At 44.5% G+C, this 19,468-nt stretch overlaps 1 protein-coding gene across 2 annotated transcripts in view; it reads left to right on the plus strand.

The window, feature by feature from the left end:
• Positions 1-734: 734 nt before the first annotated feature.
• The window catches only part of LOC133359075 (small conductance calcium-activated potassium channel protein 2-like), a 51,377-nt gene continuing 32,643 nt past the window's right edge, over positions 735-19,468 (plus strand). For both annotated transcript variants that reach the window (XM_061577459.1, XM_061577460.1), the window contains exons 1-3: positions 735-1,601; positions 4,189-4,284; positions 18,848-19,266. In XM_061577459.1, the coding sequence (XP_061433443.1) occupies positions 795-1,601; positions 4,189-4,284; positions 18,848-19,266 (1,322 nt within the window). In that variant the 5' untranslated portion in view covers positions 735-794. The remainder of the gene's footprint in view (positions 1,602-4,188; positions 4,285-18,847; positions 19,267-19,468) is intronic.

Here is a 19,468-nt window from a genome sequence, read left to right on the forward strand (position 1 = left end):
TAATCTGATGACGGAGACTTGTGTTGCCTCCGAAACGTCGTGATTTTTGTTTTATTTTATTTTTATTAATTTTGATGTTTTACCTACGTGACTTTACCGAAAAAACCTAAGAATATGAACCCCAAAACAGGTTTGACATTAGCTCTCCTTGATTTTTTTTTTACAACCTAAAATAAATGTTGCCGCATTGCACATACGTCGGATAACTAAGCCAGACGTGTGACACCTGCAGGCATTTCGGCAGGTGCAACGCAAACTGTTTCTAGACCTTATCGCCCGTTTTCTCACGACTTTGGTAACATTCTCACCGGCCACAGGTGTTTGCGTGGCCACGCACGCTTCTCCCTGCGTGGGCACCGCGGCCGCACGCCCTGTGACCCAGCCGACCCACCACCACCGCCACCACCGCCGAGGGGGTCATGGCAAGACTCGCCACGTCCTCGTCATCCTGATCAGCGCGACCACCCCCCTCCCGCGCCATGCCCGTGGTGCTCGTGCGCACCACCAACCGCACGCGTCGCTTCGACTCCACAGGTGGCGCTGCCACCACCACCACCGCCACCACCACCGCTACCAGCAGCGGCAGTGGTGGTGGTGGTGGCGGCCACCACCGCCGCCGCTGCCGCCGCTCCGGGCCGCACCGGCACGGGGCGGAGCCTGCGGGGGCCCGCCTCGTGGGGGCGGAGGCAGCCGAGCGGAGCGCTGGAGCCGACGCCGAGGAGGAGGCAGCAGCAGCAGCGGCATTAGCAGCAGGAGCAGGAGGTGGTGGTGGAGGAGAGCGGGTGGCGGCCAGCATGGAAGAGCCGCTGCTGCTCTACGACTTCAGCGAGTCGGGGCAGGACGTTCGCGTCCGCTATGAATGCGGCGGTGGTGGCGGTGGTGTCACTGCGGGAGGTTCTGGTCGCGCCGCGTCTCCTTCGCCCGCCGCCTCCAGGCACGGGAGCCAGCTGAACGTGGGCACCGATGCGGGGTTCGGACAGACGCCCTGCACCACCAGACAACAACAACAGCAACAGCAGCAGCAGCAGCGGCGTGACAGTAACCCATTCACGGAGATCGCCATGAGCAGCTGTCGCTTCAACGGCGGCGTCATGAAGCCGCTGAGCCACCTGAGCGCATCGCGACGGAGCCTCCACGACGCAGACTCGGACTGCGCTTCGGCGTCGGGGACCAGCGCGGGCTCCCTGGCTGCGGGAACCACCGCAGCAGGAGGAGCAGCAGCAGCAGGGTCGGTGTCTGCAAGAGGAACCGAGGCTGCTGCTGCTGCTGCTGCTACTGCTGCTGCTACCACGGTGGCTTCCCGTGCCGAGCTCAGCTGTTCGGTGGTGCAACCGTGCGCGGTGTCGTCGGCTGCTACCGGTGGTGGTGGAGGAGGAGGTTCGCAGGCAGGAGCAGCAGCAGGAGGAGGTTCACAGGCAGCAGGAGGAGGAGGGCACAAGTCCAGCAAGAAGAAGCATCAGAACGTCGGCTACAAGCTGGGACACCGGCGTGCGCTCTTCGAGAAGCGCAAGCGGCTGAGCGACTACGCGCTCATCTTCGGCATGTTCGGCATCGTGGTGATGGTGATCGAGACGGAGTTGTCGTGGGCCGTCTACACCAAGGTGCTGGGGTGGCGGTCTCGTCCTCATCTCATCTCCATCTCTCCTCTCTCTGTGTTCACTGAGCGGCTCTTGTCGTCGTCGTCATCCCACACCACCAGCACCAGGGGCGCATGGCGCGGTGTGCGCGCATGCTGCTGCTGCTGATGATGATGTGCGCGTATGGAGGTCGTTATGTTGTGCGTGTGTTGTGTTGTGTGTGGTACTTCTTGTGTTGTGTGTGGTGGTGCTTCTTGTGTTGTGTGTCTTGTGTTGTGTGTGTTGCGTGTTGTGTTGTGTGGTGGTGCGTCTTGTGCTGTGTGTGTTGTGTGTGTTACGTCTTGTGTTGTGTGTGTTGCGTCTTGTGCTGTGTGTTGTGTTGTGTGTGTGTTGTGTGTGTGTTGTGTGTGTTGTGTGTGTGTTGTGTGTTCGTGTTGTGTGTGTGTTGTGTGTGTTGTGTGTTCGTGTTGTGTATGTGTTGTGTGTGTTGTGTTGTATGTTGCGTGTTGTGTGTGTTGTGTGTGTGTTGTGTGTGTTGTGTGTTCGTGTTGTGTATGTGTTGTGTGTGTTGTGTTGTATGTTGCGTGTTGTGTGTGTTGTGTTGTATGTTGCGTGTTGTGTGTGGTGCGTCTTGTGTTGTGTGTGTGGTGCGTCTTGTGTTGTGTGTGTGTTGCGTCTCGTGTGTTGTGTTTTGTGTTGTGTGTATGTTGTGTGTGTTGCGTGTTCGTGTGTTGCGTGTTGTGTTGTGTGTGTTGTGTTGTGCGTGTTGTGCGTGTTGTGTGTGTTGTGTGTGTTTGTGTGTGTTGTGTGTGTTGTGTTGTGTGTGTATTGTGTGTGTTGTGTTGTGTGTGTTGTGTGTGTGTGTTGTGTGTTGTGTGTTGTGCGTGTTGTGTGTGTGTTGTGTGTGTTGTGTGTGTTGTGTGTGTGTGTTGTGTGTGTGTGTTGTGTGTGTGTTGTGTGGTGTGTGTGGTTTGTGTGTGTGTATTGTGTGTGTTGTGTTGTGTGTGTATTGTGTGTGTTGTGTGTGTATTGTGTGTGTTGTGTGTGTATTGTGTGTGTTGTGTGTGTATTGTGTGTGTGTGTTGTGTGTGTGTTGTGTGTGTGTTGTGTGTGTTGTGTGTGTGTTATGCGTGTTATGCGTGTTGTGTGTGTTGTGTGTGTTGTGTGTGTGTTGTGTGTGTGTTGTGTTGTATGTTGTGTGTGTGTATTGTGTGTTGTGTGTGTATTGTGTGTTGTGTTGCGTGTTGTGTGTGTTGTGCGTGTTGTGCGTGTTGTGTGTGTGTGTTGTGTGTGTTGTGCGTGTTGTGTATGTGTTGTGTGTGTATTGTGTGTTGTGTGTGTATTGTGTGTTGTGTGTGTTGTGCGTGTTCGCACAGGCGGCCTCCGAGCGCGTGGCGTGAACGTCCCACCCCCCGGGTGATGAATTGCCATGACGCCTCTCACCGTGGTGGTGTCTGCGTGTGTGCATTGCCTCACTCACACAGCCTCACCGTGGTGGTGTTTGTGTGTGTGCATTGCCTCACTCTCACGGCCTCACCGTGGTGGTGTCTGTGTGTGTGCAATGCCTCACTCACACAGCCTCACCGTGGTGGTGTCTGTGTGTGTGTGCATTGCCTCACTCACACAGCCTCACCGTGGTGGTGTCTGTGTGTGTGCATTGCCTCACTCACACGGCCTCACCGTGGTGGTGTCTGTGTGTGTGTGCATTGCCTCACTCACACGGCCTCACCGTGGTGGTGTCTTCTGTGTGTGTGCATTGCCTCACTCGCACTGCCTCACCGTGGTGGTGTCTGTGTGTGTGCATTGCCTCACTCACACTGCCTCACCGTGGTGGTGTCTGTGTGTGTGTGCATTGCCTCACTCGCACGGCCTCACCGTGGTGGTGTCTGTGTGTGTGTGCATTGCCTCACTCGCACGGCCTCACCGTGGTGGTGTCTTCTGTGTGTGTGCATTGCCTCACTCGCACGGCCTCACCGTGGTGGTGTCTGTGTGTGTGCATTGCCTCACTCACACAGCCTCACCGTGGTGGTGTCTGTGTGTGTGTGCATTGCCTCACTCACACTGCCTCACCGTGGTGGTGTCTGTGTGTGTGTGCATTGCCTCACTCGCACGGCCTCACCGTGGTGGTGTCTGTGTGTGTGTGCATTGCCTCACATTAGAGAATTGGTGCAGTGGCGTTTCGCTGATCCCTTGCGTCTGTTCATACAGATATCCACCCGTGCAGGAATGCGCATTCACGGCGAGCGCAATCGTCTGCGTGCGCTACGACACCTGGCCACCGATCACGGCCAACACCGATCATTTGTAACCGGTCCCGGACCTCCCCTAGGTCGACTCCGCCTCAAATGTGCACCCCGGTGCGGTGCGTAGTAAAACATCGCCACGAGGGAGACAAAGGCGGCCGGGCGTGGTGTTGGCCACCCATCCTACTCGTGTGCCATGTGCCGGCCTTTATAGGTGCTCGCCCAACAGCACTTGCCCCTACAGTCTGTGAAGGCTACACGGTGGGGGGGGGGGGGTCTTTGTCTTTGTCGCCTCGCTGTGTGTGCCGGGTTGCGCTAAGAGCAGTGATGAGATGTGTCCCCGTGGTCCACGTTGTGTGCGCTTGCAGGAGTCGCATTATTCTTTAGCTCTGAAATGCCTTATCACGTTATCGACCATCATTCTGCTCGGATTGGTCGTCGCGTACCACGCCAGGGAGATCCAGGTACTCGCGGTTCTCCTCGCTCATCACCTCGCCCACTCCACGATCTCAGTGTCCTGTGTTACGTGCGCTCAAAATAACACGCCTTCACAAAGGTCACATTTCACCATTTATCAATTATCAAAGATACACGATGTACAATCTACGCATTGAATATTGTGAATGCATGACCTCTGTACCCGAACAAATTGAACTGCAGTACATTGCATATAAAGCTGAATTAGCAGTACCAAATGGACGCAACTCCATCTGTCCGTCTGTCATAGCCCTTGATTGAGCAATATGCATCGTACATCATCCAGGCAGGGTTCATTCCCGTTGTAAGAACCTGGCAATACTCTGGATTGAATCTGGACCTTGTACGGCGAGGATCTTTTAATAAGATGCAAAAAGCCGCGACCGTCCGCTTCCGAAGTATTTGCACAGCGCGTTTCACGCAGCAGGCCACGTAAGTGCTCGTTGAATGTGAATGTGTCTGGTAAGCGGTGAGTTTGCCCTTGTCATTGGTGAGGATCGAGTCTTTGCGATGATGAGTGGTGTCATCATCTGGATAGTGAGGATCAGCCGGGTGGTGAGTGTAGCCAACAGGGGAAAGGTAGGGACGTCAGTTTGAGGTGCAGGGCCCGAATGTGTAATAGCCAACAGGGAGTGAGCAGGGTGGAGACGATTCATCCTGGCCATTGGATGCGCTGACTTGCAGTGCACATACCTGTCAACCTCTTATCAGTGCCTACCTTATTGCAGACCAATTCAGACCTTGTTGGTCATCCCGTGCCCCTTATGAATCTCTACGTTCATCCTACAAAGTCCCACAACAAGGGAGAAACACAAAACAAATAACATACATGTCAACCCCTTATCAGTGCCTACCTTATTACGGACCAATTCAGACCTTATTGGTCATCTTGTGCCCCTTATGAATCTCTACGTTCATCCTACAAAGTCCCATCACAAGGGAGAAACACAAAACAAATAGACAAAAAATGTTGCCCGTATTGAAACGGCTGTATGCCGTATGGACCTGAAAACTCAATTTCCCTGTACAACAATATGGGTAAACCGTGTGGGTGTATTTAGAACTTCATGTGTTTGTCAGGCCATCAGTGATTTACCACGTTTATTTGGGTAATTGACATCACATATGGCCCAGTGAGGCCGTAAAAAAAACAATCCTGAATAAATCCCGGAGCCTATGCAATTGATTCTGACCTTCAGACCAGTTGTGGAGTTGTGTTGCTGGATGAAGCACACGGTTATATTCTGTGTACTTAATGCCACCTATACCGTCTCAGTTAGTACTCGTAGGTTCGTGGTGTGTGTGGTGGGTTTTGAGTGTCAGTTGAGGTGGAGAGTGTCAGGTGACCGGTGATAATCGAGTGAGTGTCAATTGAAGGTCAGATGAGGGTCACGTGAGTGTTGACATCACTCCATCCGAAAGACGGGATAGCCAATAGTTAAGCTGTACGTATCTCTAAGCAGTTCATTTGTGTAATGAAAATATTAGCAATAATACGTTTGTCTACATTATAAAGTATACGTCGGAATACAGTACTGTTATTGCAAGCTCTGTATTATTTAGCACTTCCAAGTTTGTTGCAATTGCACAAAAATGGCAGTGCTATTTTAAGCACATTCCATACGTACAATTTCAAATATATGCAAATTTCCCTGTGCATTTGATTGTACAAAACTTAAAGGTTGGAATACTGTGCAGTCCTATATTCTGGAATACACACACACACGAGCAAAACAACAACTGCACAGAATTACATATCGTTTAGGTGCCTTAGATTTTTGCAATGTGATATCCAACAGCTGGTTTCGGGGAGTTCCATCAAGGACATCCATTTGCCGTGGGCCTCTGAAATGTAGAATACCGTACTGTATTTGAGACTCGGTGCTGAAATATAAATTCAGGTTAATGTTGCAGTTTAATTTCAAATTGGGCTTTTTTTTCTAAATCATTCAATGAAATGTTCATATCCATGCATTTTTATTAACATTCGAGTGTTATAGATTCACTTTGATTGTTTTAGAGTGGTAATTATTTCTCGCTTTTTCATGTTCCAAGAAATATACAATTGGACACTCCCAGTTGGAAACAGTACACCAAAATGAATCATTTTCAGAACGAACCGCAAAAATATGCATAATTAAAGGTTTATTTTTTTTATAATTAATTGTACCAAGTTCAAGTTTATTTTGTTAAACCAGATGAGAACTCAAGAAACCAGGATAGTCTCATTTGCAAAGATACCTGGAGCATTCGTCTGCCATTAAGGGGCTATGATTGCTATGATTCTAATCGAATAATGATCGAATTTGGCAAATTTAAACCCTCACACCAGCACACAATGGCCTAATCTTGCGTGTGTCGTCAAGGGAGCTTGAACGTCTGCCGTCAAACAGACAGAGCGTCGTATTATTACGGTTATGACACCTGCAGTAATAATCAGGGTGGCCACTGGATTCTGACCATGAACCTTGGAAACAACCAGTGCACCCTCTACTGCTAGGCCATTTCCACGGCCATGCCAAAAGTATATCACCATTCATCGTCCGTAATACCATCGCAGACTGATATACATTATAATGATGGTTTGAAAAGGCTGGAAAGTCAAAATTTCAGTACTCTAGCATGCTTATTACTCTATTTACAATTAACTTTAGATTGACAGTAGTAAATGAAAGTTAATTGAAAGATCTATAGGAAAGGCCCATGTATACTTATTTCAAAAACGTGCTTACTTGCGAACAGGGTAGAAATGTGTTTGTCATTTATACAGGGTGGGTTAAATGCTGTATTTGCCCTGCATGATAATATATTCTGTCTACTGGAAATAGTAACTTATTTATAATGTGAATATATTTTAAGAACAAAAATAAGCTGCACATGATGGGATACCATCTCATTACAGATGCACTTTGATTCTAAAATCTGAAAACCAACATTAAATTTAGGCCCCCCACAATTGTCAGAAGTGTTGTATGATTACATCGTCCTACGTATGTTTGTATCTCGAGGTGATCAGCAAGTAGTATGCATTGATGAAAAGCTTTCTTCTTTTTCAGCCACGTCGCTATCCTTACTTTTCATTACCTACTTAGCTTCCCTGAAGCACTCCAACCCGCTCTTGTTTGCCTATTTATTTAAAAGTTTTAATTTTGGTCACTTTCCACAGCTGTCCCAGGTGCACATGTTCAACTGTGTTTCCCAGTTTTGTCCCTCTGACCTCTATCTCCATTTGTTTTGCGAACTTGTTGCACGTGACCGCTGTTTTGCGGAGGCCCAACGTTGCATCCGCCTCCACTAATTTCTTCAAACATTTTCTGCAGATCGTTCTCAAAAGGACGTCCTCGTGACTGTGTCATGAGAAATCTGACACGGTTAATGTTTTCTCCATTAATGTGTCGGCATTTATTTCTCTAATTTAATTCACAAATTATCTTCTAATGCCACTGAATAGCTTTGGAGAAAGGGACTCCCCTTTTAGTTAGTATTTTTTGGTACTTTATGTAATCTCAGTGCAGCTATTCCATTTTGATAAACGGTTATGATTTGTTTTATGTCATACACAGTACTAAGCATCATACAATCATCAAATGTGTCTAGCTGCAATACCTTTATTCTTCCAAATAATTCATAGCCTGAATCAAGTTCCTCGGAAACATTTCTACATCACCTGCCTCGTTCTTCTCTCTCTGTAACAAAATAAAAAGCAGACATTACTCCACATATCTGACCCTCCATGTAAAAACAAGTGATATTGTTTTTAAATATACTTACATATTTTACACATTACATAAGTCACACGGCCTTCTGGGAGTGCATCATTTCAGCAGCATTGGTTCAAACACAAGCAAACTCTGGACTGATCTTGACACTCGGTATCTCCAGCAGTCAGGCTTGCTTCAAGTAATGCTGGTGAATTGGCAGACATGGCTGCTTTTAAGCACGCTTTTGTTTAAAAAATAATTGCGGTGTCCTGAAAAATAATTCGTTTGGGGTGTCTTGCGGATTGTCGGAGGAATTAGCTGCTAATAATCCATGGCCTTTCGGTGGATTATTGGAGTTTTTTTCCGTTCCCGGAAGAGGATCGGAAAATCCGCACAAAACTCGTGGATTTTCTGATCTTCGCCTTTGTGGATTATGGGAGTTGCTGTGAACCGCAGGAGCGCTGTGAATGCTGTGAATCGTGGATTACTGGAGTGCGGGTATTTGGAGTTGTACTGCACTTGCATCAGCTCAGCAACCTCATGCAGATGCATGTAATCGCTCTGGTAGTCTTGGGCAGCTTGAAGTCAACTCCCTCAGTGCTCGTGTTTTCTATGAGCTACAGTCTACCTTTTATTTAGTTATAAGAGTAGGTGGAGCAAGCACCTACTTAACCTACCCGTTAGGGTGGCATGTGCACTAACGGCCAATCAAGGCCAAGCACAAGAAGCACACGTGACATGAATCTGTAAATCAGGCTATTAAACTGATTAGCCCAGTTCTTGACTCATGTGCATGCCAGTTTTCCCACATTTGTTAAGCCTCGCCAGAAACAATTCCCAGCTGTGTCCAAGCTCAAGAGCTCATTCCACTTTACTGGTGACATGCGGGCAATGTTTCTTACTCTGTTACAATAACATACATTACATTAAACATGCAGCGTGTAACACAATATATAACTTAGAATAATTGTGGAATCTATGCTTTTTCTGAGAAACAGAACTCCAATGTTTTTTTTTTACCATAGGCGCTGCCTCTGCTAAAATCAATGGGGAAAACACAAGTACTGTATGCAACACCACCATTGGTAACAGAGCGGCGAGTGTTTCCATATCTCCGTGTTTCTCTCTGCGTATCTCCACGTATTTTTGCATATCTGCCTATGTCTCTCTCCGTGTCTCTGTCTCTCACCGTGTCTCTGTCTCTGCCACCATATCTGTGCCCTTTTATCTTTGTGTTTGTTTCCTCGTCTCCATGAGTCTTAGTGTTTAGTATCATGCCATATGTCTCCATCTCCGTCTTCTGTTCCTCCAGGTGTCTGTGCTTCATGAGAGCCGTCTCCTCCCCTTGTCCCTCGCTCACTGCCCGCCTCTTTCTCTGCCAACTACTGCTGGGCTAACGTCCCTCACATGAAAGAATGTAATCACTCAACCTCCAGTATTTCAATACATTATTATGGCTCAGGATACACATTTTGACCATGCAATAATTTATTATATCATTCTACGGTATTTTTTGCAATGTGCCTATGGCGAGGAAGTAGTTTTGCCGAAAGTTTTTGAGCCTTAATTCAGATAAGAGAAGTGACCTGGAGGTAAATAGTTTTACTGTTTGCATGTTTTACTGTTTGGATAAAAGGAGTGAAATGCGTGGATAAACTCATTGCTCATAAGCCCATAGTGCCTTCCATATCAAACTTCATAGCGCCTGTGGAGAAATGTACGCTCTACAAGGCCCTCTGAAGTCGGATGGAATGAGGCCAATCTTGCACACTAGGCATGAACCATAAGTTCCAAAGGCAATTCCACTCTGCCGTTCAGGCCCCGTGGGCCATCCTTTCTTGCCCGAGTGCCATGATGGCTCTCTGCAGCACCCACTCCACACCAATTCCATTGATTGCAAGATCATGCCAGGAATGGAATTGTGATTAAAATACATATTCCGTACATAAATTACCATACTAATGATATAAAACATTAAAAAAATAGACAATCCAGAAACAGTACATAATAACGACTTGACCTAATCGCTTCATAATGCACAAATAACAATACATACTTCATCTCGGTACCACAATGCAAAAGATAGAAATGACGTATAGATGCAATGTACATGCAACGGTGCGCTCACAAACACAGGAAGTCGCTACTCGCATGAAGCCTTGCATGCACATGCAAACACCGCGTTGCACGCCTTGTCTGAATCACTCAAGATGAGTTGGAAATGTGGCTGTTATACCTGCAACAAGCGGTAGCGCATTCGCTGATTGTTGCCGACATCCGCAATTTGAATCCGGTAGGCCGCCATGTTAACACTAAACTGCATGTCATCTGCTTCACAATGGACGTTAAAGATCCCCTGATATCGTTTGAAATAAGAAGGCTATTGCATGCCGGCACCATGGTCAAAATTTCTCAGATGTGATGGTAAGCACTTTTGACATCCTGGCATAAAAAGCACCTTAGTTATGATATAGTATTCCACCGTCAGACAGATTTGTGCCTTGTGTTGTATTAGCAGTTGTTCAGAGTTAAAGATGGCTTGGGCATGAAAAATAAAACCAAGGTTTCTTGATACATCCTTAACTAGATTGGTAACACAGTAGAACTCGAATAATCTACACTCAAATGATCCGCAAATCCTAACATTGGCAGCACCTCTACGGTTCATGGAACATCTGTTTGGGTGGATATTTTGATCTCTAATGGAAATGTCTTAATTCCTCCTGTAAGCTGTGGCATGGTACATGCCAGATTTTCTGCACACTTCTAAGCCGCCTGGCCTGCATTGACATTTGTCCCTAATTATATATCTGTATTTGTCTCTCTGCCTCTCAGTTTGTATCCCCGTCTGTATTAGTCTATCTGCATCCATGTTTGTTTCTCTGCAACTCTGTTGTTGATCACTCTTTTTACACGCTTTCTTTTAACTCACTCTGTCTGTTGTTGTCGTTGTTGTATCCTCAAATCTTGTAACTCAATTTTAACCCACTTCTCAATGTGGTATCGACTGCAAACGTGGTATACTTATGTCATACTGATGACAATACTATATTCTATCATTAAAAATATATATTTATCAACATTCTTTTTTACATGTTATGTTTCGGCTTGGGTCTTAACTGTCCACGCTCAACTGACGTTGACTGTAATTGGCCACGGTCCCTTACGTTATGGCAAGCTTCGGGGCCACTTCATGGAGTCGTGGAGTTCTGCCATTACTAGTACATTTCATTTCATAAAAGCGTGTTTTTAAAATTTTTTTTTAAATATTACTTATTGTCTCTGCATCTCCACTTGCCTTTCTGCATCTCTGTTGTCTCTGCATCCATTTGCCTCTCCATTTATTTCCGCAACTTTGTCCATCCTTAACTGTTTGTCTGTCTGCATCTCCGTTCGTTTCTGGCACTCAAGTTTTTTTTCTTTCCATCTCCGCATGTAGGCTGGTAACATTAAGGGCCGTAGTCTTAGTCAAGACTTGGCTCTGGCTAGGCTGCGCCATAGCCAAGCCGTGGCCTTCGATTTCCTTTCATAGAGGTGGGCAGTGAGCGTCTCGCGTAAGCTGCTTAACTCTGATGTGGCACCCTTCATGACATCAATACACTTTATGATGATGGATCTAACAATGATGATGGAACTCATAATCATGATGGGCTCATTTTTAAAACATAAAATGTATATGATGGGCAAAAAAGTTCCAGTTTATTTTGTTTAACCAAGTTAAAATTCAAGAGACCAGGACTATTGTACAACTGTAATATGTAAACAGACGAGCATATATATAAAATGCAATTGCGGGTGAAGTTATCTCCAATTGGCACGGTTGGTCACGTAGGGTGCGAAAGAAGTTCCAACCTACATAAAGAATTGACAGCTCGGCAACACATTGTGACTTAGATGGCAGAATTACCAAGGAATGTTTTGAAGCGATGGAATTCCAGGCGTTGGAGGACATCAGAACAGAACACACCGGTGTTTTGAGACACCTCTGATGGATATTATGCTCAGTACATTTCTTTTAGCCCGACACAGGATGAATCTCAAGTTATAGCGAGTTATGTTTAATGCACCCAATAATGTCAAGTAGATGCTTTGTTGCTAGTGGTGCACAAGCACAATTAAAAAAGACTCAACACATTCGTGAATAATGCTGTGGCCTTAAAATATAATCAAGAATAGGCAACGTATCAGGCAATTCCCCCTTTTCATAGCACACAAAAGCATATTCACTGGTATATGCAACACAAACGCATCTCATATGCAATTTTAAAAAGGGCCATTTTGCAAAAAGTCACCGATGAAATATTTAAATTTTAAGGCTGCGTGCAATTTTATGTCTTGTAGAATGACTTGATAAAACTCGTTGAGAAGTATAGAAGCACTACCTCTTCAAACTAAATTTTAAAAATACGTAAAATAAAATTTAGAAAAATTAAAACTTGGTTAAGAAATCAAGATTCGTACAAAAAACATGTTTAAAATAATAAAGCTGGTGCTCGTGGAGGATGTTTTTTCCCCAGGCCCTAATCTCTGGGATGGAGATGTTTATCTGAATTGGAAGCCATTCTGTTATTACCCACAATCAACAACTCTGATGTTGACTCTGAATCAGAACTGTGAAGCACACAGCGCTGATTCACGATTCACGGCACGGTCTGTGCCTCCTGCTGCTGCTGCTGCCTTACAAATCGCACTGTGGTACAGTAGCCAATGAGCTCAACTGCAGCTAAAAACAACTCATAATTAACATTACACCTCAAGTAGCAATATCATTGAATTATGTATTGTATTTAGCAGTGATTGAAATGCGGTTAACATAACAAATCTTGCACGCATAATAATGCCCGGTAATTTGTCATTCGGTAATACTATGATAAAATCCAGTTAAGGAATTTCCCTCTGCAAATTAACCATTCTACCCACCGTGTCACAGCCAGCCTCGTCGCAATCTAGATGTCACCAGATATGTGCAAGTGTCACTGGACATCTATGACTGTAGTAAGCATACGCCAGCTGTGGGTATTTTTTTAATTTAGGATGGTTTTACTAAAAATCAATATGGCTGGCAGAGGACAGCGAAACGATTAAAAGGGTAGTAACACATTTATCTGCAGTCCGCAGTCACGATATACAAAGACAAAGGAGGAGCTTACACAGCTGAGCAAGTGCAGGGAAGCGGGGGGGGGGTAGCACAGAAGGGAACAGGAGAAGAGAATGGAGGTGGACTTCGAGTGAGGAGTGAATATTAAAGAGGGGATCGGGCTGCAGGCAAGTTAGTACAATTTTCCGCACCTCATGAGTCACGGTCTTGTATGTCTGTGAAATATTGTGTGAGTTATGGATTGCGTTATCACTACTTTCGTTATTATACAGAAGGACGGTTGTTTGTTACACACCATCAACAATCCCTGCAATAGCCCCTTGGTGCCCCGCCGTGGAACTTTTCCTCCATGTAGTTTTCACCAGTGGGAAGTTGACGTGCTGTGGGTATTTTCACGGCAAATCGCTCGGGCTTGACATCTGACCACCTGCAATCTTGATGAAATCATGGCATAGTCATAGGTACAATAGAGACATGATACAATTCCGAATTGGAATCAGTGGGTCACACTGCTTCTAAGTTGTAGGACATTACAGATTTTGCCTTTTTGGGGGTTCCAAGAGGTCAAGTTCAACAAATATGTTTGGCGCTAAGAAATAAAACTAAGATATCATTAGAAATTTCTCATTCAGGCTTTTCAAACTCTATAAAATATAAGACTCGTTTAAAAAGTTGAGTTATTTGCAGCAAATTTGGTAGCCTTGACCCTGACCAAAGTCCCAACTCTGATTTTATATAATTGTGAGAACATGTCTAGCGAAAAATCAAGGCTAGGAACTTCATTGCCTCCAAAGATATTAACCATACCATTAATTCTTAATTTGTTGTTTAAACAATGTTTATGTATAACTATTGGCATGAATTTTTGTATAGAAATAATGCAGCTCAATATGGGCTACCTTGATAATCAAAACATGGTACTGACCATACTCTTTGGTTCTTTCGGTGAAGTCACGTAGCTGAAAAGAAAAGAAAATAATAAAAAGGAATAAAATAAAAATGAAAATAACTCAATTAAATCACGACGTTTCGGAAACAACACAAGCCACAGCAAGAAATAATTTGCTGATTATTTCTTGCTGTAGCTGTCCTACCTGATGACGGAGGCTTGTGTTGCTTCCGAAACTTCGTGATTTAATTCGTTATTTTAATTTTATTTTATTATTTTCACCTACGTGACTTTACCGAAAGAACCAAAGAGCGGATCATTTGAGTCAAGAAAACTTCAAATCTAGAATGGTACTGACCCTTGATCTGTCGCAGAAGTTATAGAGTATGATAACTAGATGGCTTCCCCAGTACCACTGGACACAACTCCCTTGGGTGGCAGAAGATTCAATGACCCATAACCCCCAAGCAATTTGACCCCAGTGCCCTTCATAATGTCTCTATGGAACCTACGACTGTCAATTTCATCAAGATTGGAGGTGGTAAAATTTCGTTCTGTTTGAGTGATCTGACGGGAAGTCACCTTTTACCATTGTCTTTATTGAAGCAGCCTAGGGAGAACATTCACAATTCTCTACAGGGCACTTGGTGAAGCCCAGACTGTTGAGGTCTGAAAGCCTAGTGAGCATGTATAGATTGAAGGATTTGATCAATTCCATTTTCGATTCAGAAGCTCAGCTGAATTTCGGATTCTCTTCAATTAATTTTCGCCAAAATTGTCACGAAAAGGTAAAATTCTGCAGTACGTGAACTGGATCATTTATATTCACATTTGTGAAAGTGTTGCAGTGACCGGCGCACTCCACTATGAACCCGGTGACCCGAGTTTAATTCTTTGCAATGGCTAACATTTAGCGGTGAGTGTCATCTGAAATGGCCATGTGCCTCTCCCTTCACTAACCTGCACTGACCGATAGGGTCAAGTATAGTAAAAAAAAACGGCAGAGTGGAACGATTTTCAGCTCTGGGTGTGTGAGGGTCTGAATGTGCAAGAAGGGTGGACACAAGACCAAGAGCCTTTTATATCATACATATTTAAAACAACAGGAATCAAGACCGCCATGAGATCAATTAACATAAGGCCTATTTATACGAGACACACTCCACTCAGAATCATAATTGTTATGCATCCTGGGGATATCCGATGAGCTATGAAGCTATTTTTCATAGACGCCCAGTAGGAGCAGATCATAAAGTTACAACAACATTTAAACAATAAACGATAGGAGTGAAAAGTGTAGGAAAATCAAGCAGGTCACTGAAAATAAATAAAGTATGTAAGTACAAATTGCATAAGTACATCAATTCATGGCAATTTTTCAATACAAATGCTATCTTGGGCAAGGCAGCAAAACAACAAAAACAGTCCCAGACCACACCGACGCAACAAACTATCCCTCAATAAAATTGCACAATAAAATGTAACGATCGATACACGGGTGAGGATCAAAGTTACAAATCACATTCGCACACGTGGCTGTATCCAGCACCAATCTTCTGCTTCGGTACATTTATGGAGGAAGATTTACAATGTGAAGAGATGAAACAAGGTTGTTTCAAAACGCTGGTGCTGCAATGGCAAAGGCATTGTCACATAATCTTGACTTAAAGCTTTCGTGACTGCAGGAATTCATACTCTTTGGGTCTTTCGGTAAAGTCACGTAGAAAAAAAAATCACGACGTTTCGATTGCAACACAAGCAATCGTCTTCAGGCGAAAAAATACAGCAGGCGGACTGCTGAGGCAGGAAAAAATATAGCCGCTATATTTCTACTGCCTCAGCAGTCCGCCTGCTGTATTTTTGTCACGTTCCAATTCTTGCTTTTGGAATGGTTAAAAGGCAATTAGATGGACATCTTCGGTATCTTGGATTTGACGATGGGATTCATAAATTAGCCAAGCATAGCACAGATTTGCAAAGAAGGATTTTATGGATGAACAGGGCCCACAAGTCATCTTGCATCAAGTTATGTAAGATTGTATATTAAGTTGAGGTCAGAATGTTGGGTCCTGGATGGTACATCCACTGCAAATCAAAGAGCAGAATCATAAAGCGGGTTTAGTCTGTTTAGTGTTTTATTCCTAGCTGATATGTAAACAGCTTCAGAGTAATCACACAGTGGAAGAATTATAGCTTCAACAATTTGCAGGTGCAATTAAATGGGAAAACAATGTTTGGTTCTGTACAAAACCCCTTATTTTATTTTATTTGGATGTCATCAATATGGGGTTGGAATGGAAGTGTTGAATCAAGCAGTAAACCCAAGTATTTTAAGCGCTGGTCAATGATGTTGTTTCTGATATCCATAATAGGTGAAGGGAATGAAACAATTTTTATTTGAGTCCACACAGAAGGACAGCGATACAACTTTCTTGGAGCTTAAATTATTGGAGCGCTGTTTCTGTAATGAGGACGCAGTTGCTTTGTTATCAGCCATATTAGCAGGATTAAGATGGGTCTTTGGGAGCCCCGAATACGAGCAGAGCCTGGCCCTCTCCATGTCAATCAGTGAAGAACTTTTAAAATCCTGTTGCATGGCCTGATGGCCCATTGATGCCATGCTCAGAAGTCATCACCTCATCCACCTCCTTTTCAGCCTCTCATTGGGTTTTGCTCCACATACCGCGGCAGCGACAATTAGTACACCCCAATGTCACTTACTGATAGTTTACCAGAACAAAAATCATTGCACATCTACCAATATTCCTCTACACAATTATAGCTTAGCCTACTGCTCTCTCCAATTACACCCTCATAATATCTGATGGGAATCACTTCCAGATATAATCAACATCTTAACGAATGAACTAAGTTATGATAGTCACCCAAAATGAACATCTTTTTCATTGTTCACGTAGAAGGGAAATAATAAAATAATTAAAATAATTCTTATTTCCCTTCTACGTGACTTTACCGAAAGAACCAAGAAGATGAATCCCTGCAGTCACGAAAGCTTTAAATCGAAATTTATCTTTTTCATTGGTTTCATGTCTTAAACTAGTCAACATTGTATTGCTTTATACATTACAAAGATCTAGCACATATCTATACTGCTACAGTAAATATACAGTATGAATAATTATCTGTAGTTGTGTTCATTTTAACATTGTTTAAAAACATTTCCCCCCACTTCTATGCATTCTTTATACGGTAATACTTTTATTATTACAAGATACTGTTTTACATTAAACTACTTTCGCCTGTCCTTCGGCCCAATTATAAAAAGGATTTTTTTCCTTGAGAAAAGACCTCGTGTCTCTCCTCCACATGGTAACTTGAGTTTCTCTGAACACATGAGTGAGAGCACGCATGGATTTCACAATTCGCCACTGGCTCCACAGCCTGGCTATTGCATTTGCGCTTATCGGTGGTTCCTCCTCGTGCCTCTGTGTCATGTTCTCTCTCCGAGAGTGAGCGAAGACCGTGCAGTTTGTTACACGTCGAAAATATTACTGTTACTAAAAATACCAATGTGCCATACAATGCACCAGTGGTGGCTCCTGCAAAATCTCTCAGGGGGGGCAAATGTCTGGATGATTGATAAGGATAAGGTCCACCCTTGCAAAGGATAAATTAACAGCTTAAGCATGTAAAGGCAACTTCACTTCTTTAATATTAATGAAAAATAAAGTGACTCTTACAATACATCTTGTTTGTTTCTATACTCACTATTAATACAATCCACTCAAGTTTATTTTGTTAAAGATTCCACTAGGTGGCGACAAATTATATTGTTGGATGAAACGTGCTTACGTATGATGACGTAAGCACGTTAGGGCGAGCCCTCCCGGAAGCCATAGAGAATGCATTGCAGCGCCCCCCGGTCGAAAAAAAACATCTTTGAATGTAAGTCTATGGGGCCACTCGAGGCGATTCTCAGCCGGAGTGAAATCACCCAAAAAGAGGCGGTACTCCACAGAACGTGACATGACGCTGATTGGACTATATCCAGAGGCACAGTGACGGCTAGCGTGACTGTGGTTGAATGACATTGGTGGTGCGTCGCCCAATCGCCCTAATGAAGAAACCGCCCCTGCAATGCACGAATATACGCCTCCTACAGGAGGCACAGTAGACCTATAATTCGACAAATTCACATTCTGCCTTGTTTCAGGCTCCAGATACCATCCGTGCACACTCCATTCTGTACATCGTGGCATGCCTCTCCACACACACATCCTTTAGGAAGACATCACAACGTTGCACAGTGCAGCAGTGTGGGCCTGGGTGAAATCTGGAGCCAAACCTGACCATGTAAGCTCTGGCTCTGGGTTCCACTTGTGCACACTCTGCGCTCTGTCTGGTGACACGCTTCACTTAATGCGTGCTTCTGTGTATTGCTTTTGTAAATTAACTAAATGCAGCAGCTGGCCATTTCCAGCACGTTTGAGTGGCACCTATGTGAATACGTTTCCACTGTTTATCCTGTAATTGAAATTTGTTACCATCTATAAAGCATATTTTTCTGAACAAAGAGCTGGTCTGAAAAATCTGCAAAATACTAAGCTATTATTTTTGATATTCTTAGGTTTTTTCGGTAAAGTCACGTAGGAAAAAACCTAAGAATATGAATCCTTGCAGTCACGAAAGCTTCACATCTAGAATTATTATTTTTGAATCGACAGTTGTGTTTAAAGCAATCGATATTTACCTGGGAGCTTGCAATAATGGGAATGTGTAAATAGTTTGATAGAAGTTGAATGGTATATTTAAAAACCTACAATTACTGTCATAGTATTGACTATATCTCTCTGCATCTATAGGCCCCGACAATGACAGTGCCCTTGTGTTCCTTCCTGCAGCTCTTTATTGTGGACAATGGTGCAGACGACTGGAGAATTGCGATGACCTACCAGAGGATCTTCAACATTGGCCTGGAGCTCCTCATATGTGCCATCCATCCTATCCCGGGAAACTACACGTTCATGTGGACAGCCCGCTTGGCTTTCACCTACGTCTCGTCGGTGAAGGAGGCTGACGTGGACATTGTGCTCTCCATCCCCATGTTCCTGCGCCTTTACCTGATCGCACGCGTCATGCTGCTGCACAGCAAGCTCTTCACCGATGCGTCATCGCGCAGCATCGGAGCGTTAAACAAGATCACCTTCAACACGCGTTTCGTGATGAAGACGCTCATGACAATCTGCCCGGGCACTGTGTTGCTCGTCTTCAGCATTTCCCTGTGGATCATTGCCGCTTGGACCGTGCGCGCATGTGAAAGGTAAGTGCACAGAACACTTAAGATGCCCCAGCGTCAGACAGTTAATGAGCTATGAAATATCCCGTTAACATGTTTAACCACTTCGTGCTGATGAACTAACATGCGCTTTGTTTCGGGGCTTGCCGGGGCGGCTAGAATTTGGGTAATCAAGCGAGTGTGTTATGTTTGTGTATTTCAACCAAAGATGAAAGTATGTGTGTGC

This window comes from Lethenteron reissneri, chromosome 64, assembly GCF_015708825.2.
Source record: "Lethenteron reissneri isolate LAM-NWPU_2019-01 chromosome 64, ASM1570882v1, whole genome shotgun sequence".
NCBI classification, from domain to species: domain Eukaryota; kingdom Metazoa; phylum Chordata; class Hyperoartia; order Petromyzontiformes; family Petromyzontidae; genus Lethenteron; species Lethenteron reissneri.